We start from the raw sequence: 27648 nt of genomic DNA, 5'->3' as shown, positions 1-27648 counted from the left end.
ACTGAGAATCGAGGCCATCGCACACAAATAAGTCCATGTCACGGCAGGTCATTAATCGACCGCAAACACCAACAATTTAATCACGTGACCCAGTGTCCTCCGTCTGATGACCGTTTAACTGTGGTACATGCAGTCTCTTTCTCGGGGAATCACGCTCGATGCGTACTTGTGTTAAACTTACCGTATCAGGAGCTGCCAAGTATAGGCTAATGAACATTACTGGGATATAACTTCCTGGCTAGGCTAATGTGCGGACCACACTGGACCAATGAAGGAAAAGACAAAAACGAGCTGGGTACATTGATAACAAGCCTTTTATTACAAGCAAGGGCGAGGAAAGTTATATGGCACAGTCATGAGTTTATTCGCAATGATGTACAGCAGGGGAAAGCAAGGAATTTGTAGGTGTGACAAAAGCAATGCAAATATTCACAAAAAGAGAGAGACAGTGCAGAGTTACCCTGATAAACCTCTACAATCTTAACTTACTAGTGCGGGCCCGTAGGGGCGTGCCCGTAGTTGCGTGCCAGTATATGCAGCTTCGTGTCTGCAGTATCAGGTCCCCAACATCAATTGTGACGTCATATAAAACGAAGAAGAAGAATTGTGACGCCCCCTCTCTCTCGCCCCCCTCCTCTTGCCCCCCTCCTCTGTCCTCCTCCTCTGTCCCTCCCCTCTCTTGCCCTCCTCTCTCGCCCTCCTCTCTCCCTTTTCTTGCCCCCCTCTCACCCCCTCTCTTGCCCTTCTCTCTCCCCTCCTCTCTCCCGCCCCTCTCTTGCCCTCCCTCTCACCCCCTCTCTCGCCCTTCTCTCTCCCTTCTCTTGCCCCCCTCGCCCCCTCTCTCGCCCCTCTCTCGCCCCTCTCTCGCCCCCTCTCTCGCCCCTCTCTCGCCCCTCTCTCTCGCCCCTCTCTCGCCCTCTCTCTCGCCCCTCTCTCTCGCCCCCTCTCTCGCCCCCTCTCTCGCCCCCTTATCTCGCCCCTTATCTCGCCCCTTATCTCGCCCCTATCTCGCCCCCTCTCTCGCCCCCTCTCTCGCCCCCTCTCTCGCCCCCTCTCTCGCCCCCTCTCTCGCCCCCTCTCTCGCCCCCTCTCTCGCCCCCCTCTCTCGCCCCTCTCTCTTGCCCCTCTCTCTCGCCCCTCTCTCTCGCCCCCTCTCTCTCGCCCCCTCTCTCTCGCCCCCTCTCTCTCGCCCCCTCTCTCTCGCCCCCTCTCTCTCGCCCCCTCTCTCTCGCCCCCTCTCTCCCCCTCCTCTCTCGCCCCTCTCTCTGTAAATGCATTCACAAATGTCTACCAAGCACAATGATTAATTCCAACCTTGGGAAAAAACAGCTTTCAAACCCTTGGGAAAAAGCTGTTTCCCTCGGGAAAATTCAAACCTTGTGATTAATTAATAATTTGAATAATAATTAAACCTTGGGAGTAAATAATTAAATTAAAAATTAAATAATAATCAAACCTTGGGATTAATTAATTAATTCAAACCTTGAGAAAGAACAGCTTTCAAACCTTGGGAGACACTTGGGAAACAGCTGAAATGGATGAGGAAGTACGATATCAAACTTTGAAAAGGCACATACCCAGGTCCCCAGTGTCGATTGTGACGTCATACCAAACGAAGAAGAATAATTGTGACGTCAATCCTTAAAAAAAATTAATTAATGAAATAAACATTAATTGTGACATTCGTGATGTCATAGCACCGTGTCCTGTCATTGGTTCACAGATACGTGGCCGTAACTTGGGAACCGCTCGTCCGATTGATATGAAACCTTGAAAAGGCACACCCACGGGGCTCTGGCAATATTCCTGGCAAGTTTCAATCCGATTGGACTGGTGGTCGTCTGATTATTAATAATTTGGGGAAAAAATGGCATGATAAGGTGAGAAGGTGGAACGACACCTTCAGATGCCATATATACACCTTTTCAACACTGAAAAAGCAATAAAATGGCTGTATCTTGGGAACCGCTCGTCCGATCGATATCAAACCTTGAAAAGGCAATCCGCGGGTCCCCGGCAATATTCCTGGCAAGTTTTTTTTTTTTTTTTTTTTTCAATGAGATCGGACCGGCGGTCGTCAAGAAACGGCGGTCGCAGACACAAACAGACAGACACACACACAGAGATTGCTGGAATTATAGATAGATGTTCCACATAACAGGCACCATCACACACACACGCACCTGAGGAAATTGGATTTAGCTCAGAGAGGAGAGACAGTTGAAGTGTAGAGACCTCGTTGTACCTGGCGTGATCGATGGACCCATGCAACCCAACCGCTCAGGAAGGGGGAGGAGGGAAGAAAACTGGGGGTGTTTACAGTGTTTGAGTGGGAGGTGTGAAATGTGTGGTGCAACATGATGCAAGAGAAAGGTGTGAAATGTGCAAGTCGGTAATGCTCTTTTAATAATTTGTGCGTCCGCAGTGGACGAGACACAGATGGAGAAAGATGCCTGAGAGAAAAGCTTAACAGGAATGTGTTACTCAGAGATTTTTTTTTGTCACTGATCCACACAAAATACTCAGAAAAGCTTAACGTCTGCAAGTGTGACGAATAGTGGCTGCAAAATGCAGCCGAAGTGTGCTGATCCGGAGAGGACCCCAGCTCGTCCTGGCAACAGAACACTCCACCTCGCTCAGTTGCTCTGCCTTCTCCACTTGGCGAGAGACTTTGTGCTTAGTGAGAGACATGACTCGGAAGCTGGATGAAGGAAGATATCCTGGACGACTGACTCACTGACTGAGCCCAAGCGAGGAAGGGGTCAAAAAGTGGATGAAACGACCCTGCAGGCATTTCTGAGCATCCTCATTGGCGCAGAGCAGTTACCACTCACCGTAGCCATGCCCTGCCAGGTTCCAGAGCCAAACATGTCTTCATTTGCTTCTCGATTGGGCCACGCGACAGAGCTCCATAATTAACATTTGCCAAGGGTTTTCGTGAGCGCTCTCCGGCCCTGACCATGATGCGCTGGACTCCATTTGAATGTGGTTATTTAGAGAAACACGGAGCTACCCGCACGTCTTTGAAGGAACCCCAGCGCACGTTTCCACTTCGACTCGCACGCCGAAACACCCCGGCTTGCAATGTTCTTCATTCCTCCATCTCCCTCAGAGACTGTGGTGAGCGTCCAGGGAGCTGGTGGCAGTTATGGTGAGGGAAACGAAACGCTGTGGTGCCTGCAGTAAAGGCGTTGAAACGTTTGGAGTGGTTGAGGCGATCGTGCTGATGAGAGTGACGTGGTTAGTAGCAGTTGTGGTGTTAGTGGTGAAGATGCGTAGGCTGATGTGAGCATTTTAAAGAGGAGTTTGTAGTGATTATTGTGCGAATTGTAGTGTCGTAGTGAGCATGGTGAGGATCTAAGTTGAAGCGGTTGGTTAATGGCGCGATGTTTGAACAGGAAATGGCGCGGCGCGGATGCAAACGGGCCGTGGAGGTTGCGCTTTGTCTTCCTCGACGCTCGTGCTAGCGTCACTGATCTGACATGCATGCTTGCGTGGCGGGGTTGGTGTATGACATAAAGCGAAGTGAAATAAGTGAAAGAAACGAAAGAATATCGGGTTGAAGACCTAACTAGAAGCCCTACACAACACAATCTTGTCCCATTTACCCAGTAGACTTATGGAAAGGGCTAACTAAACGAATACTAATGAGATAACTGACTTACAATCGCAATATGTGGAGTGCTGGTTTTACATAACCGCAACAATGTATGTCCATTCTGTCTTCTGTAAGGTGTACATTTCAAACTTTTGACAGAAAGCATGCTCGTTATTCAAGAACCCGAGCGCAAATGCGTCAATAATCGTCTCATTTTCAGCTTCACCTGCGGCTAATTGGAGATGAAGGTCGTATATAGATTGAGAGTGTCTAAAATGAGCACCTCTATAACCGTGCCATTTGCTGCACTTTATTTATCAGGCACAGTAGCGTTTGATTGCCTCATTATGATAAAGTTTATCAGTAATTTGAATCACACATTGCACGACCCCTCTAAGATCACGAGGGTCTAAAACGAGTTAAGACCAGCTGCTGCTTCAGCCAGCGGAGACTCTTTCAAGCCCTCTTATTGACTTTAAATTGAGAGTTCTCCGGTGGCGAGAGAGTAACTACTACTTTCCGCCGCCGGCCTGCGATGGAAAGTGATTGATAAACGGCGCCGGTATAATTTCAGCCGATGAAGCAATTGATTAAGAAAGCGGTGCCTGAACCCCCAGGGCCGTTTAGGGATTGTCACCTGGTGCCCCAGGAGCGATGCGATTAAATTGAGATGCATAACGATTGAAAAAGCACGAAAGTCATGAAACAACCGTTAAACAAGGAACGAACAAGAGGGATACAGGGCATACATACATAGATGGATCTACAATGGGCCACATTGCACACCTGTACACAAAACTAGCGCAGGATGATCAGCAGTGATTTGATCCGATGACCATCCTCTTTTCGGAGCAATCGGTGCTCCCGAGGCAGTTTCTCGCAGGCAATGCACTGCATGCTCGTATGGCATTATCTTCCCAGTGTTACTCGGAGCAGGAGTATTTGAATTTGGCAAGGGCACTGGCACACAATGGCTGAATCTTTTGCGAAAAGTACAACATTAGGATCTGCAACGTCCAATCAACTCATGCTTATACAGACGACTAGAACGACTCCTGTAAAGGATGATTTAATTCCCTGCTTGCGAAACACCAGGATTAGATTTTATGGTCGGGTCTGGAATCGAACCCAGAATATGAGCTCTGAGGCTAGTGTACTACCTCTGAGCCGATGAGTCAATTTTGCTGGATTACGCAAGCCAAAATCAACATTATGGTGGCGGTTCGTGCCCTTTGTAGCTGAAGACTGCCGTTCGCATTTGACATGTGATCACCCGTGTGTGTGTGTATCGTTTTGTTTATAGTGTCAGAGCTGCTGTCTGCAAAGCATGCACACGATCTGAGATAGAGTTGGCAGGGAGTCCAACCTGGTGAAAAGAAATATCCAAGAAGACCAGAGGCATTTGTTAGCCGCACCAGCAGAAACATTCGTCCGGAGAGTGATCTGCAAATCAACTCAACTGGGTTCTTGCTTACTGAGAACTAAACAGAGGCATTTTGGAGTAAGGAAATTTGTCTAAAGTTTATCCCCATCCCGGGAATCGAACAAGTGTCTTCTCGCCTGTAAGGCTGGCACTATATCCACGATGCATCACGGGACTCTAAATCAACAGCCAGTCATGAACAGCTGTTTCTGCCTTGGTATATTGTCAGCTTCTGCCAAAACGTTTGATTTAAAGCTTTATAAATTTATGTTTAAACTCTTAGCCTGAAGCACAACAGATATAAGATGGGCAGCCTGCAGATGTATGTACTGAGTATACAAGTCACTGCGTGAGAAGGCCATAGGGAGTCATGTTTTTATGTCCGTTTTGTTCCCGACAATAAATAGAACTATCGAACCCCATTTCTCGGGAGGACTGTCAGAAATACACGCAGGCCATCGGTCAACACGCGGGGCTGCCACACGGTCCGGCCCGCTGAGCCCTAATGAAGATGGAGTGAACGGCGACTCACATTGATCCCACCCATGGGTGACCCCCCTCCCACCCCATGTGGACTCGTTCCCCCACCTCAAGCACCCTCTAACTCCCCCCCCCCCCCCACTACTCATCCCAGGCCGTAGATTAATAACGATCGCAAGACGCGCCTCCGTGTCCACGCGACTTTAATTCCCCAAGACTGTTCGCTCGACATCTGTGGCTCAAGTCTGTCTATCATTCCCATGCAGTCCCAGTTTATAAATAAATAGATGGTGATATGGCTGGAGGACGGTTTATACTTGGGAATTTAAAATTTGTCGGTGACAAAAAGAAAAGAAAAAAAAAACTTGAACAACTGTAAATTTGTTGCATGAAAACTCAGACATGTACAAAGGGAATACCAATATCCATGAAGGCTGGTGTCGGTCTGTGTCGGCGGAAAGTTCATCAAACGGAAGACCAAGTACTGCATTGGAGTCATCAGAAGGAACCCGAATAAGTAAGGAGCAAAGGTGGAGTCATTAGGACGAACCTGGATAGGATTCGGGTTTCAGCTGCTACTCCTCTCCCCTCAAACTCATCCAGGCGCAGCCAAGTGAGCTTTACAGAAAAGTTTCTGCAAGAATTCTCTTCTCCTTTTAAGTAATACTAAGTAAACTCCTTCAAGTAAACCACTAACTAAGAAACCACCAAGTATGTTGGCTGCCATAGGAAGCAGGTTGGTGAGAATGTTTATTGACGGGTTTGCGGTACGGTCCTTTCGGAGAGAGAGAGTGAGTGTGTGGGATTTCTCATGATTGAAAGACAAATTCCAAGTGTTTGACCAGTTTGTGATTTTGACAAGATTTGAAGAGAGGGAAGAGGCTGCTGCCTGTCTGTCTGAAGGATGGATGGATGTCATGACAGAGAGTGGAGTCATCAGCAAAGAGATAAAGAGGATTTTCCAGAGATTCGGAGACATCATTGATGAAGATTAGGAATAAGATGGGGCCGAGAACGCTGCCTTTGGGTCCTCCAGTCTCCAGCCTTGAACTTGGGGTACACCAGCCTCCATTCTTGAACTTGGGGTACTCCAGCCTCCATTCTTGAACTTGGGGTACTCCAGCCTCCATTCTTGAACTTGGGGTACTCCAGCCTCCATTCTTGAACTTGGGGTACTCCAGCCTCCAGTCTTGAACTTGGGGTACTCCAGCCTCCAGTCTTGAACTTGGGGTACTTCAGCCTCCAGTCTTGAACTTGGGGTACTCCAGCCTCCAGTCTTGAACTTGGGGTACTCCAGCCTCCAGTCTTGAACTTGGGGTACTCCAGCCTCCAGTCTTGAACTTGGGGTACTCCAGCCTCCAGTCTTGAACTTGGGGTACTCCAGCCTCCAGTCTTGAACTTGGGGTACTCCAGCCTCCAGTCTTGAACTTGGGGTACTCCAGCCTCCAGTCTTGAACTTGGGGTACTCCAGCCTCCAGTCTTGAACTTGGGGTACTCCAGCCTCCATTCTTGAACTTGGGGTACTCCAGCCTCCATTCTTGAACTTGGGGTACTCCAGCCTCCAGTCTTGAACTTGGGGTACTCCAGCCTCCAGTCTTGAACTTGGGGTACTCCAGCCTCCAATCTTGAACTTGGGGTACTCCAGCCTCCAGTCTTGAACTTGGGGTTACTCCAGCCTCCAGTCTTGAACTTGGGGTACTCCAGTCTTGAACTGGGGGTACTCCAGCTTCTGCTCTTGAACTTGGGGTACTCCAGGCTCCAGCCTTAAACTTGGGGTACTCCAGCCTCCAGTCTTGAACTTGGGGTACTCCAGCCTCCAGTCTTGAACTTGGGGTACTCCAGCCTCCAGTCTTGAACTTGGGGTACTCCAGCCTCCAGTCTTGAACTTGGGGTTACTCCAGCCTCCAATCTTGAACTTGGGGTACTCCAGTCTTGAACTGGGGGTACTCCAGCTTCTGGTCTTGAACTTGGGGTACTCCAGGCTCCAGCCTTAAACTTGGGGTACTCCAGCCTCCAGTCACTGCCTTGGGGTACTCCAGCTTGCAGTCTTTCATCCAGGAGATGAAAGGATTCCGTTGAGAGCCACACGTTCACTACAGGAGTGGAGGAAGTCAGTAATCCAGAGTGGAGTTGGCCTTGGATCCCATAGTCAGACAGTTCAGAGAGCAAGACGAGATGGCACACTGCAGAAAAACTTCGAAATATGTCAGAGACATGGCTCTGATCTCATGTCTGATATTGAGGGCCTCCATCCATTGTTGGGAGAATAGACGTAGCATGTCCAAGGTAGAGTGTCCAGGTCTGAATCCGAATTGATGATCTGAGATGAGGTTGTTGGAGAAAAGGAATGGTTTTATGTCAACTCCGATGATGGATTCCATAACCTTGCTGATGATTGGAAGTGAGCTGTTTGGTCTGTCGTTGAGGGATTTTGTTTTTGCACCTTTTTATGTAATGCTGTGATGATGGCTGATTAATAAGCATGTGGACCATGACTTATGGTAATTGACAGGGTGAAAAGGGCAGAGAGAGGAAGTGCAAGAGCAGCAGAGCAGGTTTTTAGGACCCATGAGCTGATGCCGTCCGGTCCAATTGCAGATTCAGAGTCGAGGGTTGCCAGAAACTTTTCCATCTTTTCAGGTGCAAAAGACATAATTCAGGAGCAGTTGGGTATGACTGGGAAGGATGGGTACAGAGAGGGGAGGGGTTATGGACACAAGATTTGGAATCAAACACAGAAGTGAGGCATTCGGCTTTCTCGTGAGTGGAGTCTTCTGTGGTGCTATTTGAAGTGAAGGAAGGGATGGAAGGGATGGAAGGGAAGCATACACCAGAGACAGACTTGACAAGGCACCACCATGTTTTGGAGGAGGGAGACAAGTTTGAAAGCTCATTCTTGAGAATGGACAGACATTGTTTTCTTGCTCTCCTGAGGGTAGACACACTTGTTGCGGGCTTTGTGGAATGATCTGACGTTGCCTTCGGTCATATTTTCCTTCCAGGAGGAGAATGCAAGTTGTTTTAAAGCAACTGCCTCACGACAGGATTCAGAGTGTCAAGAGAGGGAGGATGGGTAAGGCAACTGAAAACGAGTTAGGATAAATCAGTGCAAAAGAGAGCAGTTTTCTGTGGAATAATTCCCAAGCTGAATTGATATCAGTGACGGATATAGGAGTCCTGTCCTGAAGTGTAAAATAAATAAATATTTTTCTTTAAATACGTGAAGAGCAAATGTACAAGCAGGTCACATTTTATGAACCGTGAACACACGGGGTCCAGGAATGGCGGAACTGCAAATGGCAGGGTCCGACTGTGTGTGTGTGTGTGTGTGTGTGTGTGTGTGTGTGTGTGTGTGTGTGTGTGTGTGTGTGTGTGTGTGTGTGTGTGTGTGTGTGTATTTGTTGTAGAATTTCCGCCCGTTGGCGTGCGAACGACCGCGTCGAACCAATAGCGGTCGCTTCGCCCACCGAATGGACAATCCAGTCGTGACTTTCTGGAACAACGCCAGAAATCAGTCACGGGTGGGTTTTTAATCCCACCTCGGCCAAGTCCGTATTCTACCCGCGCGAAATAGGGTCAATCGCTGAATATCGATATACCTAAGTACCCGCGCGGGTAACCTACCGAGGGACCATACCTCGGCGAAGGCCTGCTTGGACACGAACCGCTTAAGCGGTCCGTTCCGTTCTGGGATAACCAAGCGGGTATTATCGCCAGACCTCACCGGACCCGATTCTATTTACCGGCTATTTAAAAACCAACTATTCCGAGTGCAAGATGGGGCAGTTTAATGAGGGAATGGACGCAACGAACAGGTTTACATTCACACAAGGACATTTATTATAATAAAGCATGTATGCAATTAAACAAGGCAAAACACGTATGCAATTATACAAGCAACAAAAGCACGACAAAAGAACGACAACCGTCTACTTATTATGTACAGTCACTTGCACTTAACAGCAGTTCCTACTTTTCAACGGGCCCACGGACACGTACGCGCGCGCTCACACACACACACACACACACACACACACACACACACACACACACACACACACACACACACACACACACACACACACACACACACACACACCCAAGAAATGGTGGCAGAGGTCTTTAATAACGAGCTCCAGCTCGGAGGACAGGTGAGCTGAAACTCAGAACCTATCTCGAACCTCTCCACCTCGTGTGGTCTTCAAGTTGTTCGGACCCGGCCTCCAGCGAGAGCGAGCTGGATCCAATCGCCGTGATCCTTCCCGAGCTCCCGCGAATCCTCCCGAGCTTCTCAACACGTGCTGGTGAGATGAGGCACCGATCTTTCCCGTCGATGTGTCGCTTCCCCGAGGAACCACCTCCCGAGCTTCTCAACACGTGCTGGTGAGATGAGGCACCGATCTTTCCCGTCGATGTGTCGCTTCCCCGAGGAACCACCTCCCGTGCTTCTCAACACGTGCTGGTGAGACGAGGCGCCGAACCTTCCCGTTGATGCGTCGCTTCTCCGAGGAACCACCTCCACGAAGAGGTCGATGAGTCGCACCAAGCCGGGAACCAAAATGGAGAACAAAGAGCTCCACGAACCAAGAAGAAGAAGAAGAAGCCACCACTCTCAGCTCGAGCCGAGCGACCAGCTCAACTCTCTTCCAAGCAAAGCAGCTCGAAGCAAAAAGCTCTCCCGAGCCAAGCAGAAGCCGAAGCTCACTGAACCACCAAAGCAAAAAGCCTCCTCCCGAGCCAGGCCTCAGCCGAAGCTCACTGAGCCAGCCGAAGCAAAAAGCTTCCGAAGGCCTCAACCCTAACGCAAGCCAAGCAGGACCCGACGGTCTGCTGAACGACTCCCCTCAACTCCCTTCTCCAACTCTGCCCTTCCAACTGTCCCCAAACACGAACAAAGAACAGATCTCTTCCTTATCCTCTTCCGCCCTCCCCCCGCTCCACGGCGTGACTCATGACTCATGCCCTCGTGCTCCATCCCCCGCTCAGCCACGGGTGGGAGGGAGTTGTTGACATCATGAGTCACGGGACGGCAGGGTTCTTCTTGCTCTTCGCAGAAGAGGGGGAGGGATGTCTCCATTGTTTGTTCCCTAATATTATTAAATCGATCCGCAGCGCATCTAATCGATTTCTGAACATTTAAACAATGGAAGGTGACCTATCTCGGGAACAAGCACTTATCGACATAGCTGACTAAAGGAACTTGTATGTTGTGTGCAATCGAATTCCCAAATTCGTAACAATATATGCTGGTGCATGCCCGTACGTGTGGCCGTACGTGCAAAAAAAAATAAAAATCTTTCAAACCGCGTGCCAGAAACAACAACCACACAGGCCGTTCCTTCGCTCTCGTGTGCCCGTACATGCGTGGCCGTACGTAATTGTGATGTCATATCAAACGAAGAAGAAGAGTTGTGACGTCAATTGTGAAAAAAAAATGAATTGTGACGTCATAGCACCGTGTCCTGTCATTGGTTGGCAAATAAATGGCCGTAACTGGGGAACCGCTTGTCCGATTAATGTCAAACCTTCAAAAGGCACATCCACAGTGCCCCAGCAATATACCTGGCAAGTTTCAATCAGATCGGACCAGTGGTTGTCAAGAAACTGCGGTCGCACACACACACACACACACACACACACACACACACACACACACACACACACACACACACACACACACACACACACACACACACACACACACACACACACACACACACATATATTGTTTCGGCTGTGGAAATTCGCAGAACACCATAAAGGTTCCTTAGTTCAGTTAGATCGATAAGTCTGTGTTCGGTTAGATCGATAAGTCTGTGTTCAGTTAGATTTCCCCACCGTTGTTTAATGGGATTATTCGTGTCACAGGGCTGTGGTCCTTTGAGATAGTGTTTTTCTTTTTCTATCATTATTTTGAACCAACCACATCTCCACCACCATTACAACAACCAACATCGCTCCCCTTAACCACAACACCAACCACAACCACACCTGCCTCTCAACAACCATGCCATCCTCACCATTCCGCCACAACCGTCAACATCTCCACGCCACAAACATCGCCTCACCTTCGTCTCCGAAACGACGTCATCTTTGCACCAGCCACGGCGAGTCCCCAGCGAACAGCGTCGCTGCAAACCAACGCAGGAGGTTTCGTTGTGAGCGCAAGTCTGGTGATTTCTACCACGTCCGCTCTGTGTGGAAGCTTCGCTCTCAGAGAATCGGATCCAGAGGGCCGGTGATTTCTACCACGTCCGCTTTCCTAGCACTGGTCAGAGGTCAGAGGTGAGAAGGCGGAGATCAGATCTTGTCTCACCAGCCCTATAAAAGACCGCGCAGAGCGCCAGTTCAACAAGTCAAGTCGGGAGGAGAGTCAAGTCGAGTCAAGTCTGGAGTCAGTCGGTGAGAGAGTTAAGTCGGGTCTGGAGAGTGTCTGTCTGGAGCGGTCGAGGAGCTGCGCGGAAGTTGGGAGCCTGGTGCTTGGAGCCTTCAGTCGGTGGAGAGGGTCGGACGCCAGGAGATGACGCGAGCTGGGAGCGCAGCCCCGCCTGCTCTGCCGCGCATACCTGCGCACTCGAGTACAGGCCGGAGAGGACTCGCCAACCAGCTCCGAACGGTCCGAGGTAATCGGGCTTCGTGACAGTCCGGATAGCGCGAGGGATGAGAGGGCTTTTAACGAGAGCATCAACTCGGAAAGAGCGAAGGCCCATTCGTTCCTCTGAGGCGTTGCCGACTGGGCCCGAATCACGGGGCTGTCGGACGAGGCCTGGGCCGGACCGCGGCTACGCTAGCTACCATGGGAAAGGAGCGTCGTGGGTTGCCCCAGCGAGGAAGGTAACCTGCGTGGCCTTGTGGGGCCCTTTCGGTCAGCCAAGTCCCACGCCATAAAGACCCACGGGCCCAGTCTGACCCCCCCTGTCTGTGGGGTGGTCTTTTCTTTTCTTTTGAGTGCATGTTGTGGCGCCGTGTCCATAAGTAAAACTGTTAAGTGACTGTACATTAATAATAATCATATTCGGTCGTAGTGCTTTCCCTTACTTTTGTTTGCCTGTATACGTGTTGGCTGCACATACGTGTAATTGAAAATAAATGTGCTTTGTGTGAATGTACTCCGTTCGTCGCGTCCTCCTTTCACCTATTGGAAATGCCATCTTGCATCGCGAAATAAATAGCTGGGTTTTAAACACCCATTAAATAGAATCGGATCTGGTGAGGTCGGGCAATAATCCCCACTCGGTTATCACTGCAGAACGGAACGGACCGCTTCAGCGGTTCGTGTCCCAAGCCGACCTGCGTCGAGGTACGGTCTCCCGGTTAGCTATCCGCATGGGTACTTAGGTATATCGAGATTCGGCGATTGACCCTATCCTGCGCAGGTAGAAAATTGGCTCGGCCGTGGTGGGGTTGAAGACCCACCCGTGACAGGGTTCCGGCGTTGCTCCAAAAGGTCACGACTGAATTGTCCGTCCGGTGGGCGAGCTGCTACTATTGGTGGAAAGCGGCCGTTCGCACGCCGGCGGGTGCGAATTCGTAACAATATATATGTATGTATGTGTATATATATGTATGTATATGTATATATATATATATATATATATATATATTTACATATATGTATGTGTTCCTCATGAGCCTTCAGCAGAACATTGTTTCTGTTGGAAGCTCTTGGGGTCGGCTGCTGTATGGGGGTTGGAGGTTTTTAGGGGTTGTTTCTGCCCTACGGGCTATGCTCCTCGTTCTTCAGTTCCTGTTAGAGGGTACCATTGGAGTCTATGTTCCCACAGCCTCGGTACCAGAGAGCTCGAGACCCAAATCTGGGCGTAGCACCCTGGGAGGCTGCCTCATCATCTGGAGCATAATCTCAAATTCCCTTCCCTGCCAGTTCACGACTGGCCCTGCACCGGGAAAAGTTTTCCAGGAAGCTCTTCCGACACCACTAGTTTATACTGTTAGTGCCATCTAGAATGCTCCTCATTTGGCTGCAAAATTCCCAGAAGCCCCTAACTCCCTCTTTATTTTACTGTGGGCCACTCATCTGTTGCACGTAAATCTTGATTATGCTTTCCCTTCTTTCTTTACTTTTCCACCTCAGGGGCCTTCTTGGATTTTGGGCTCGACCCTTCCACTGTGGTGTCAATTTAAAAAAACCTGTGGTCACTAATATTGAAACTTTAAAAAGAATGACTATTTGTATGAGCTAAGCAATAATGGTCTCATTTTGATCTATTTTATCTGTTTGTGTGACTCTATAAGTTACAAAAAAGTGTTTGTTTTCGTATATATTGCTCGATAAATGAGTTGTGCATTATTTTCCCAACGGTAAACCCATTAAGAATGGTAAATATAACATTATTGGACCATTCAAGGGAAATGTTCTATGTCCAGCAGGTTTGTTTTAATTACCCTGCACACGCTTGTTTTATTACCCCGCACACGCAAGGCAAAAAGTGGGTTAAGCAATTGGTTCATGTCCGTTGGTCTGTCTGTCTTAGTTTGTGAATGTCATTTTGTGATTGAGGAACAACAAATTTAAATCAAATGTTATAATTTGAACACGAATCGGAACATGAATAGGATGACAAGTCTGTCGTTTTACCGTACCTTGGCTTGGAATTCATGCCGACTGACTGCGTGTCTGCAGAGAGGAGCGAGGTATTTTTTACTCTGTCTGGCTGCCTAGTAGTCTAGCAAAATGAAAAATCACTCCAAAGAGAAAACTTCCTGTTTTTAAGGGTGTTCTAAAGGACATAAATAACAGGCACGAATAACTAACGTAACTGGTTCGAAAGGGTGGTGTAATGGCCAATGGAAAACATGGCGGTAGAACCCGTAACTTTTTTTATTTATATGCCTTTAAACCTCTTTAAATTGAATTGTATATTTTAACACTGGAGAACACAAATCGCCTTGATCATACTTCCAAGAAGCTCCAGTTTTGCAGTACTTCAATTCAAATAAAGATTCAATGGGGTGGTGGATATGCCTGGTGTTGGCTTAATGGTTAGGGTGGTGGGCCTGGGATCCTAGGATCCTGAGTTCAAATCCCCCTTGGCTGTTGAATTGATACCAGGTGGGGTTGATTCTGCCTGTCATCCTTCCGAGGTTGGCAAAATGAGTGCCAGCTTGCCGGTATCCTGTCGGAGTGGCGACCCGTCCAGGATAGTGCCCAATCACCAAGGAGACTGCTTAGGCAGCACCAACGCTCTGCACAGAGTATAGTCCCGATGGATGGATGGATGGGGTGGTGTATAAGGGTGCTTTTCAGGACTGCTTCTGGACCACTTCAATAGCACTAAACTTTCGGATTTTTTTTGTTTACGATTGTTGAAATCATTATTTTCTTAAAATTAAAGTAAAATTGAAGTAACATTGCATGGGATATCGTGTTCTACGAACTCTATTTTTACAGCGCGGCAACATCGCGCTGTTATATAATTGTAGTCTGTTATTAATTTATTCCAGAACTTTCCCCCTCAGACTGTGCTAACTTCCAATGGCCTGGATATTTGAACATTAATTTGCTTGTCCACTCCATATGGTTGGTTCAAATTAGCTATTTCTTGAACCAACCCACTGGTTTTGTGCATTTGTTTGAATGGAAACTGTACACTGTGGGAAAATATAATTTAAGTGACATGGAGGTGACAGTTGAGAGAGTCAGGGCAGTACGATCTAATAAAAACATAACAACACTCGGTAGAACACATGCAGTACCTCCGCCAGGCTGAACAGTTTACGTGTCCTATCCCACTGACCCAGACCTGAACCAAAATCGAATCGGCTTGTTCTTGTCACCTACCCAACTCATCCACCAAGTTTTGTTATAATCTACTCACACCTTTTTGAGATATCCTGTTGTATATCGTTTTTGGCCTTTTTTATCAATGCCACGTGGAACTTTTTGCACGTGGGATGCAAATCTGGCCAATCAGTGGGATGCAAAAGGTAAACTACTCAGCCTGGCTCTTACCGTTCTTCTGATGGATGCGCTCCATCGAATGCCGTTCTAGTCACCCTCGCCAGAGGAGAGGGTGTTGCATTTGGGTCCGTTTGTTTGTTTGTCCGCACATAACTTTCGTGTTTTTCTCTGCAACCGCTTGTCAGATTGAGAGTAAATTTTCACCAGAGGAGCAACAACTCATGTAGAATGTTTTATTGATAGTTATGATGTCAGAGGTCACATGGTGTGGCAGCTGTGTTGGAAAAACGGAAAAAACTTTGGACCTCTGTATCTCTGAAACCACACCAAGGAAAAAATTGAAATTTGGCACAAAGCAAGTCCTCCTCATGGGAAATAAGTGTGAGATGCGATATATATATATATATATATATATATATATATATATATATATATATATATATATATATATATATATATCAATCATGACATCAAAGGTGCCTTTGTGATGGTCATAATTGTACATGTAGAATGTTAAATCCGATCAGTATGAAAAATTTTGAGGGTCATCAAGTGATAAAATGGTTCACAGAAAAGAAATTGATGATGTCATCTGTCACGTGATTCGGCAGCCATTTTTTATTTTTTTTTGAAAAACCTTCAAAATCTTCTTCTCTGAACTGGCTAAACATATCGAGGTGAAACGACACGTATGACTGCCTACCCATGAGGAACAAAAGGTTCACACATATGATGTCAAAGGTCACATGGTTTGGCAGCCATATTGGACTTACCTTTAAACCTATAAAACCTTCAGAACGGCTGGACAGATCGAGGGGCAACTTCACACAAATGTTCCCCAAGCCATGGGTGTACAAGTTTTTTTTCAGGAATAATTGATGGGTCACATGGTTTGGCAGCCATATTGGATTGAAGAAAAATATTAAATAAAGTTTTCTCTGGAACCACTTCACAATTTTAATCGACATGAAACTTCACAATTATGATCCAGTAGTGATGGGGAAATACAAGTTTTAAATTTCAACTTGATCGGCCACGTGGTCTGGCAGCCAGAATTATTTAATTATTTTTTTTTGATCTGTGTTCTTTTTAATTTTTTTATTTCGATTTTTTTTGAATAAGGCTCACTTGGCTGTGCCTGGATAGGTTTGAGGTGAGAGGAGTAGCAGCTGAAATGTGAATCTTATCCAGGTTCCTCCTGATGACTTCATCTTTGCTTTTTGCTTGTTCGGGTTCCTTCTGATGACTCCAATGCAGGACTGTACCGATTTGGTCTTCCATTTGATTTGAATGGAATTTATTTTAATCCCACTTTAATACAGTTGAATCATAATAAACATCAGGAGTCAGGTGTCCGCTCAAAGTGGGGTTGCATCAAAGCGGGACGTCTTGGTATCTGGTCATCACTGCCAACAGTTATAAAGTGGCAGTTCTAATTGTCTTTTATTAATTACTAGGTGAATGCACCCGGCACTGCCAGGGTTCTTTTTTGAATGAATTTAATCTTCTATACATATGTCTGACGCGAGCACAATATCAGTTCCCTATTGGGCCATGGCAGTCATAGGCTAAGGGGGTTGGTGAGGGGGAAACACACCCCCTTCCCCCCCCCCCCGGCCGAGGGGCCTTGCCACATAGCCTATAACCTTCCCGGGGCCCATCCCGACAGTTTTTTGTTTCAGTGGTTAGCTCCTATCTTTCACCTTTAATGAGATTAGCGCGTGCAGACAAACAAACAAACAAACAAACAGACAAACAAAAACTTAAAATCGTATGTTAGATATATTGTGCTAGTAAAGGTGCCCGTCTTGGACGGTCGTCACTGGCAACATATGGTAAAAGACAGATAGCATGAATGTATTTTAAACAATATATTATATCATTTTTATCCATTGATTATCATTCAGGTTTTCCCCTTCGACTGTCCCACAGTAGCTCCACTTCGATGACATTACCACGTAGTTTAGTGACTACACAACGTGTACCATTCGTGAGTTCCGGAGGATCCATAGAGCGCATTAAAATTACAGGGCACCCTACTTTAAAGTGATCCAAAAGGCCGGATCAGTTTCGTCAACATATTCATATCTTGTAGATTTTAGCTGGCTGGATCAGTTTCGTCTCCATATTCATATCTTGTAGATTTTAGCTGATTCTGAAACTGTTAACAGCATGTCGATCGGATGGTTCTGTGATTTTCTACGGTAGTAAACAGAAGTACGCCTGTATGCCACTATGCGGAGACCCGAGGACCTAATATTTCACAACAAACTAAAAACTCACAAAATTTGAAGATATTTTAAATAAACAATTTATTATAATATCAATTAAATATCATTTTTATCCATCGATAATATGAATTGTTCTGTACAGCTATAGTTGTTCTCCTGGGATTTGCGCATCCATCCACGATCTATGTTCTAATGAACTGCAGTAAGAATAATAAAAACAGCACCGTGCGGGAGTATGGGTAATCTCTCCAAAGCTCTCGGAAAGCCTTAAAATGCATCACGATCGGTTTGATTGTGAACAGATATACGGACGGACGGACATCGAGACCGGTTTTATTAGGTTATCATGAAGGTACCACTTGATATTACGCATTGAAATAGAGATATGAATACTCAAGTTAGTTTATTATATGTCTATGATTGATAGCTTATTGACAGCTCAATAACATGAGCAATTTACTATGGCGTATAGTGATTAATAATAACATACTCTACAAAAGGTTTTACGAACTCATCTTAGTGGTCCTCTAAAAAATGGGAAACATTTTTATTTCTTTTTTGTGTAATAATTCCTCCCATTTTGCAAATGGAGAACATGAACTGTTTTACTACCATGATCATCAAAACGAATTTTGAGGGGCCTCTTAAGGAAGACAATAATATTATCTATATTAATATTTTGGCACGCCCCTTTTTTTGTTCCACCATCAGATTACTATATATGTCAAAGCTTGTTTCATTCCATGCAGTAACAAAAATCTGATGGTGGAACAAAGAAAGGGGCATGCCGAAATATTAATATAGATATGGCGTTGGCCCCATGTCGATCAGCTGAACTTGAAAAATTAACGTTACGAAATCAGGTGATGACGTCATAATTCGGAAACCAGAAGTCGGAAGAACAATTCTTTTACATCGGGACACTCCCGGGTACATGTTCTGTCAGCATGTGAAGTTTGGTGAGGATCAGTCCAGTACTTTTCACGTGCATAGGTCACTGACAAACACACAAAAAAACACACTTTCAACTTTATATACATATAGATGTAACACCAGTACTCAAACACCACACAAAAATCACACACAAGTCCTGGCGAGGGTCTGCAATCTTTTCATGCTCTTTTTCTTGTTTCATTTGAATTTTACATTTTTAACACTGAAATACAAATCGAAACATGCACCTGCAGTTTAGCAGTATTTTGGCTCTGAAATTGGCAAATTGTATGGCGTTCTCCTTCTGAACGTGCATGCGCACAGCATCGTAAATTGCAATTGCTCCAGTCTGTCTGCCTGTCTGGCAGGCAAACAAAATTGAAAATCATTCCAAACAGGAAGCGTTCTGTTTTTATGGATGTCACAAACAACATGCATGAATAATTAACGTGTTAAATAAGATGGTGCAAAAGATGATGCATCAAGTGTGGTTAACTGATTCAATGGTTTGTTTGCTTTGGTTTTTTTTTTTTCTTGAGGCTTTAAAAAATTTTTTTATTTCAATTGAATTATATATTTAAATACTGGAGAACACAATTTGCCTCGGTTGCATTTCCAAAAATCTTCAGTTTTTGCAAAACTTGGACAAAATTATTTGTTTCCTATTCAAGGTGGTGTTTGTCATTTGCTTCTGCAGTGCAATTCTGCTTCAACTCAAACAATTTGGGAGGCTAATAGAATGGGTATCCATTCTCTTAGCCTCCCAATTACAGAACAATTTGCAAGAAAAATAAAATTTGGTACACTTATTATATTATTTATAATACGAGAATGACAATGGTTCTCCATGTGTATATCGCTTTATTGAGACAGTTTCTGGAAGACTGACATGACCTGTATATCCAAAATCTGTGTGTAAGCATTCCAGAATGAATTGTTTTGATGCCACTGTACAAGTAATTCGCAGTTTTAAACAGATGTCTGATCCCCCACCCTGAGTCGGAGACCCTCCTCTCCCCACAACTCACTTATTCCTCGAGCTCACAGTATTCTCATCCCTTTCTACAGGTTGCTCAGCCGGATGGCTTCGCCAGAACATCGCACCGAACCCGGTCTGCCATTGTTTCAGGGACGAGCCCCCATGCCCATCAAGCCAGAACCGGCGAGCCCCGCAGATGGCCCCATGCTGGAGGCTGCCCATGGGGCGCTTGGAGACCCTGCCTTGTTGCACACACCCCCGTGCTGTGTGCCTGGACCCAGGGACAATGGTTCGACCACTGGGAGGAAAGTTTGCCTCGTCTGCGGAGACGTGGCTTCAGGATACCATTACGGCGTGGCCTCGTGTGAAGCGTGCAAAGCATTTTTCAAACGCACCATTCAAGGTATCGTTGATAACATACTTTCATGGTCTTCAATGTACAGTTCTCAAAAGCGTGGTGTTTATGCATATTAGATGTTTATGTATAAGCCCATGAGCGACAGGGGGTGTTCAAAATGTTCGAGGAATGAGATACTCAAAATAGTCCAAGAAACGTCAACGTTATTTTGATGTTCCAACTTGTACAGTGGCCTGCAAAAGTATTCACCCCCTTCAAAATATTCACCCCCCCTCCAAAGTTTTCATATTTTGATGCCACCTGAGCTTATTTCATGATTTTTCAAATAAAACTTAACACATAGTCTTCACAAACTACTCCGAAGTGATAAGCTTGAAAAACAACTGCAGATAAAATGTGAATAAGTTGGATTAACAGAGAAAATTGGATGCTTCTCAAACCCGTTGCCTAATTAAATCAATTCAAGAGCAAATTATTTGTGTGAATGAAAGGTTACAAAATAAGTGTAATAGGTTTCACCTGTATGTAATCAGTGGTTTAACTTAAAGATTAAGCTTCCCCACTTATCTAAGGCATTTTAAGGTGAAAGTCACTTGATCAACCAACAAGGCAAACGTGAAGACCCAAGGAGCTTACCAAAGAAGTCAAACATAAAGTGGTGGAGAAGCACCATTCAGGAGAGGGTTATAAGCAGATTCCAAAGTCACTCATTATCCTTTTGACTATGGTGATGTCCATCATTAAGAAGTGGAAGACGTATCATGCCACACAGGCTTTACCCAGATCAAGTGACCCATCCAATCTCAACAGCCAGGCAAGCAGGAAACTGGTTTGGGATGTCACTGTAAATCCAACAATGACTGAAAGATCTGCGAGGCTCTATGTCTGAGATGGGGGTCAGTGTTCATCAATCAACAATATCTCTTTCCCTTCACAAAACTATCCTCGAGAGACAAGTGGCAAGAAAGAAGCCATCACCGAAAAAGACGCATCTAAAAGCTAGTATGGAGTTTGTAAAAAAGCATCTTAATGATACTGCAGGCCTGTGGAGAAAAATTTTGTGGTCAGATGAGACAAAAATTGAACTTTTTGGTGTAAACTCAAAGCGTTACGTCTGCCGCAAGTCTAACACTCCATGTAACCTTGTCAACACCATCCCTACTGACAAGCATGATAGTTGCAGCGCATGTTATGGGGCTGATTTTCATCAACAGGGACTGGTAAGCTTGTCAGTGTAGAAGGGACAATGGACAGTGTAAAGTACGTGAGAATACTTGATGAAACCTGCTTGAGTCAGCCAGGAATCTGAAACTGGGTAGGAAATTCACATTTCAGCAAGACAATGATTCGAAGCACAAAGCTAAAGCCACAATGGAGTGGCTGAATAAGAAGAAAATAAATGTTTTTGAGTGGCCTAGTCGAAGTCCTGACTTGAATCCAATTAAACATTTATGGTGAGACTTGAACATTGCAGTCCATCGACGATCCCCATCACACTAGGCAATTTTTACGTGATGAATGGGCAAATATTTCACCATCACACTGTGTAAAGCTGGTAGAGATCTACCCAAAAGATTCATAGCAGTCATTGCTACAAAAGGTGCTTCTACCAAGTACTAACCCAAGGGGCTGAATACTTTTACAACCAATGAATTTTGATTTGTACATGTCTTTTTTGCAGGTATTTCTGACATGTAACACCTTCAACTACAAGTGTTTAGTTTGATCTCTTCAGTTACTAATAAAAAAGTTAATTTGGTGTCTATGTCTGACGGTGATACATTCGATCATTATTTATCCAATTTCAACCAAACTTGTCAGTAGGAAGAAGGGTCACATGACAAAGGTTGTAGCGACTTCACTTAGCCCTCTCCACAAGTGGGATTTCTGCCTTGGACAAACTCCACTTTCAGTTGTAGAAACATAACTCAGCGTGGTGCTTGGGGGTGGGGGGGGGGGGAGTAAAAAGGATTATACCTACTGGAAGTTAAAATTATTTTAACCACAAACTATTCTGTTAATAATTTCCAAGGTATGATTATCTTTTTAAACACTAGCGACTGAAAGAAATTTTGAGCAAACCAGGGATGAGTTCCATCATAATAAGCTTGCCAATCCAGCTGTTTCTTATCAACAATGGAGTGCTTGCTTGAGTGCTTAAGCTACTTGGTGAGTGCTCTCCAAGTTTATTGGTAATGGAACACACCCCAACATCCTTGAAGCATTCTATGCCTATCCTGTTCCCTACAAACAAACAGATTCGAGCAGTCTCAACTTGTTAGGCCTCTAGGTATCAGGTGCTCAAATGAGCCTTTACGCATGAATGATGTATCCCATTGCCTGTCCGATTTTTCTTGCCGTACAATTTTGTGGACTGTACATGGATTGTTTATAACTTGCATCTTGGGGACTCGTATGCCATTTCTCATAGCCATGGCTTCAAGTGTGACATTGCCCCTGACACTATTACGGCCCAATTGTGACCTTTATTTTATGCGTAACCCCATTCGTAATGCACACTCGTCTCTGAGCTCTCCAGCCTGGGTTTGAATCCTGACTCAGCTATAAACTGTCATCCTGGTGTTTCACAGGCAGGGTGATTCATCAATGTGTGTGACATTCCTCGGATGGACGTTAAACAGGGTGTCCTGCCTGCCAGCATCCTGAACAAATTACAAATTCATGCCTTAACCTGAGTCGATTGTCATGCTTGGCCAGCTGGTTTGTGAAAGACTTGGACCAGGCTTCCCCCAGCCAACCCCACAACGATGTGGGAATAACTGTGGCTGTTAAAGAATAAGAAGTATATTAACAAACTGCCTTCCACATGGTCGTACACATGCGCATGACCCCTCTCCCCTCCCCTCTCCTGGTCATGTTCATAAAGGGTGTTCATAAAGTCCTTGTGCAAATTTGAACTTTCATAACTTTTGATATACACAGGATAGAAACAAATTATAAATGGTGCATGAAAACATAATTCATAAAGTTTCTACTCGATGCAGTTCAAATTTTAAGCTTCAACATAAATGCCATCTTTCGTGATACATTATTTAATCCGATTTTCAAGCCTGGAGTTGGCTTAGTGGTTAGGGTGGTGGCTTGGGATCCTAGGGTCCTGAGTTCAAGCCCCGTTGGCCGCTGAATTAAAATATACCAGGAGGTTGACTCAGCCTGTCATCCTTCCGAGGTCGGCAAAAATGAGCACCAGTGTACTGGTAAGGGGGACACTGTATCAGTGGCATAGCCACGTCCCAACCAATGATGCAACCAGCAGCCACAGGCTGCACTCGATAGAAAGAGAATCCGATTTTCAAACTGGTTGAAAATATTCTTCAGTCACTGCTGAGTAATTACATGGATTACGTTTGTCACCATAGCCCTAAGTTCATCCAAAGAATGCGGTTTTGTTGAGTAAAAAATAGTTTTATATAGTCCCATAAAATGTAGTCCAACGGAGACAGGTCAGACAAAAGAGGTGGTCAAGCAATTGTTCCACGTCTACCGATGCAAGCGTCTAGGAAGAAGTCATTGAAAAACCGTAGCACATTTTAAGCAGAGGGGCAGGGAGCCTCGTCTTCCTCATACAAGGTAATGTATGTCAAATATTTAATCGTCGTAGTTCGGGAACAAGGAAATTCCACAACACTGCAAAGTAACGTTCATCATTGACTTGCTTCGTCCATAAAAAGAAAGGACCAATGATGTGCGACTCTTTGAGAGAACACGAGATGTTGATGTTTGGTGAGTCTCCAATGTTGCCAGATCTCCTGAGGTTTTCCTGTCCCCCAAATGTTGTAATTGTGGTGGTTGACTTTATCACCGATGTTGAAGTTGCCTCATCACAAAATGTCAACACATCAAGAAACCCAGGGGAATTGTGGATTTAACAACAGCACTAACAAAACTTGATGAATTATTCTTTCATATGCCATTCAGTTTGGTTCTATCATGTCTCCATCCAGAGTTATGAAAGTTCAAAGTTGCACAAAGACTTTATGGACACTGTTTATAACTATAAATATAATTTTATTTATAAGGAAATAGAATTTCTTATTAATCGTAATTGCTTAAAAAAAAAATAGAAAAATCTAAAAGTTGTGAATTATTGGACCATTGAGATTATCTCATCCTGAAAACATTTTGAACACTCCGCTTATCTCCCGAAGGAACTGGATGCTGATATCTAAGATGGCTGCAAACGTACCACTTCTTAGTCACTCGCAGGTTAATAAAGCCCCCACACCCTCCATAAAATTGTCACAAATCGGCAGGTTCACCTGGCATATATATGGAATAGTTTAACCTTTTTGGAGAAAAATGATGCAAGGTGGTACTTACTTTTCATTTCTGGTAGGTGTGTGTAATTTTGACTTGATCTTGTAGTTGGTAGGTCTATAGACCTACAATCAGACAAGACTGCATGCACATTGTATTTTTAAAGCTTATTGGTTTTAAACAAAAGGAACTATGGCCTTTCTCTTGACTTTTAACAGGAAACATCGAATACAGCTGTCCGGCAGCAAATGAGTGTGAAATCACGAAACGTCGCAGGAAATCGTGCCAGGCTTGCCGCTTCACCAAGTGCCTCAAAGTGGGAATGCTTAAAGAAGGTAGGCTGCTGGTTGGTATCCATGAACACAACTGAACAACTAAGAATCGTGCTTAGGACACTTCCTAAACTGGAATACAGTACTTAAGAAATGGACACTTGCAAGGCAAGAATAAATTTCCTTGTCAAGAACACCTTGGGCTCACTGGTCAAATCTACCACTCCAATAGGACAAATAATCAAAAGATCTTTGCTTGTGTATAACGTTATAACAGACAGGTATTTCCTAACTTAAATTATGCAATCGTTTCATATTAGTTTGACTGGAGAAAAGCTGCAGCCACTTTTTCCACAGATACTATTGTTACTCTCACTAACAAGCCAGCAGGTGGCGCCTCTCGCACATCACCTCGAGGTGGAAACAATGACACGGAAAAGAAGATAGTCCAGGTATTTACTCTTATCGGGAAAAAGAGTCGACGCTTTTAAATATATGGGAACTAAAATAGGGTCAAGTTAAGGTAACAACGATTATGATGCAGAATTGGTTTCCATGCAAGTATCGTGTCCGATTACGACCGCACGAAATTTTAAAAGACTCCTCTTTGAAAAGTTAAATTTTTAACTCTTCCAAACTTGTTATATAGTATAACAAGCTGTAGTTCTGTGTGGAAAGCCGCATATTACGATAATTACCTTTCGTTAAAAAGTTAGGCCTGCGAGGATAGCTCAGAGGCATGCATACTCACTTTTGAGCTGTCCAGCCGAGGTTTGAATTTCGACCCACCTATCAACCATCATCTTTGTGTTTCACAGGCAGGGCGAGGCATCGATATGTGTACGCGTAGTCCATGAGAAGGACGTTAAGCCGGAGGACCTGTCTACCAGCACTAGTTGATACCGAACGCAAAAGATCCCTCAGTGTTTTTCATGAAGAGTAGGCAAGTTATCGCCAGAATTCTGAACTAATTACATATCCCTATACTCTGGTTGCTGAGAAGGGAGTGGCAAACCATCCGACGTAACATACCCTCACACATTGGTTCAGCAGCACCGACACTGTAAATAATATGGTATACTGATGATGATCAGGATGATTATGACTTCCCCTATCAGAGAGTACATTAGTTCTCTCTGTGTAGCGATGACGTGGGAAAAATGGCCTCCCCCATCTGCTACGTACAAAACTCAAGTTGGAGTATCTTCACTAAAAAGCTGCTTTAGCTACATATGATAACCTACTTGGTTTGTTCAACTTATTGTCGAGGCAAGAATCACTTTTCAGTTCTCCAGACCATGGGAAAAGCAAAAAAACAAAAACACAAAAACATGAGATTGCTCAAATCCAGGATTTCATCTTCTCATTAATAATAATAATAATTAATAATAATATTCTTCAGACGCCATATTTCTGAGCTGCCTGTATCAATGGCAATGATTCTGGTACCATCCAACAGAGTTTTACCTCGTGCATCATCCTTTGGTATTGCAATTTTAATAACTTGAAAGGATTCCACCAAACTTTATTCCTTTGTAAAAGAATAGTCAGGATCCGAGGGGTGGGCGTGACTGTACGACAGACAATCCGCCTGATGGGGGCGGGGCCGCTACGAATTTTCCTCAATGTCGTGCATATGCACATCAAATATCAGCAGAAACATCATGCCTCGGGAAATCCCTTGTTTTTCAGTGTTATATTTATGAAAATAAAATAATAGCGAGGTACCAGCGCTTCACACAGGACACACGGGATTACGCACCCGCCTACAGTCACTGCATCATGGTAAAAGCGAACCTTGTGATCAAGAACCTTCTCGAGTCACGGTTTCTTGGCGGCAGATTTGCTCATCTGCGCATGACGTGGGCAACTGGCATTCCACACAAGCCTGAACAGGGGATATCCACTCCAACTCTGAATCGTGTGTGTGTGTGTGAGAGTGAGAGAGACATGCTTTGTCTAATTGCTTACGTCTATCCATTTAATTACATACTATTGGAATGTACCTTTTGACCCTTTAGACTGTTGAGACCCCTTCGACCTTTGAAGACCATTTAAGACTATGATGACCCAAAAGACCACGAGGACCCAAAAAGACCCAGATGACCCAAAACTCTCAGAGGACCCAAACGTCCAAAAGTTCCCAAGGACCCAAAAGTCCTCGAGGACACTAAAGACCCAAATAACTCAAAAGACCCCAAAGACCCAAAATAACCTGCAAGATCACTGGTTTATTGCAGGCCCAAGCAGCGTCGCTGGTCTCGTGGAATCACGCACGTGATCCAGATCGAGCCACAAGAGTATTCATCGTATTTCCAAAATCCGGAACCAATCACATGACATGGAGCAGGAACTGATTTACATTACACAACCCAAATATCCAAAAGACCCCGAAGAGCCATAAGACCCAGAGGACCCACAAGACCCAGAAGACCCTTTAAGACTCGACTATAAATGGATGAGGTGTGTGTGTGTGTGTGTGTGTGTGTGTGTGTGTGTGTGTGTGTGTGTGTGTGTGTGTGTGTGTGTGTGTGTGTGTGTGTGTGTGTGTGTGTGTGTGTGTGTGTGTGTGTGTGTGTGTGTGTGTGTGTGTGTGTGTGATGTAAGACACCAAAATGATCACCATGACCTCCTGCTCCTGAGTCGATTCGGCGAAATAAATACAAAAATCCGTCTGTCAGTCTATCTGAGACACCGCAGACAACACTGTCTGAGTGCCAATTGCATTCTGGAGTCGAAGTAAGGACGGACCTGTGTTGGGACTTCCTTTCGGGAGTCAGGCCATCCACTTGCAATGACATCACAGAGAAGGCACATTTCGCTCAGAGTAGCTTCCTGGATTTCGGGGTATTTCCCACTCATGATCGCAAGAAAATGGAACATGTTCACAGACTCAAGGTCTTCACCAGCTTCTGAGTCAGTGTCCGGTAGAGGTGCACGGGACAATGTGTCTGGAAGCACCATCTCGGAAACACGGCAGTAGTTAACCTCCAAATCATATCGCTGCAGCTTGAACAACACGCACTGTAAACGCATGGGAGAAGATAGGAGGGGCTTCTTGAAGATTTCCTCGAGAGGTTTATGGTCATTGTATACCACTACTGATTTCCCAAAGATGTAGTAGTGAAATGCTTCAGTTGCATGGATGATTGAGAGCATTTCCTTCTCAATCATGGC

The 27648-nt window shown here is 45.2% G+C and overlaps 1 protein-coding gene across 1 annotated transcript in view; it reads left to right on the top strand.

Moving 5' to 3' along the window:
• LOC147032481 (estrogen-related receptor gamma-like) overlaps window positions 1-27648 on the top strand; it is a 149509-nt gene that overhangs the window by 11752 nt on the left and 110109 nt on the right. Inside the window, exons 3-4 of the mRNA XM_085850691.1 lie at window positions 19653-19966; window positions 24418-24534. Coding sequence (XP_085706817.1) covers window positions 19653-19966; window positions 24418-24534 — 431 coding nt within the window. The remainder of the gene's footprint in view (window positions 1-19652; window positions 19967-24417; window positions 24535-27648) is intronic.

This window comes from Eptatretus burgeri, chromosome 2 (genome assembly GCF_056783735.1).
Source record: "Eptatretus burgeri isolate ZD-2024b chromosome 2, Ebu_testis_v1, whole genome shotgun sequence".
NCBI lineage: Eukaryota > Metazoa > Chordata > Myxini > Myxiniformes > Myxinidae > Eptatretus > Eptatretus burgeri.
Note: the sequence above shows the minus strand (reverse complement) of the source record. Positions and strands in the feature narration are given on the sequence as shown.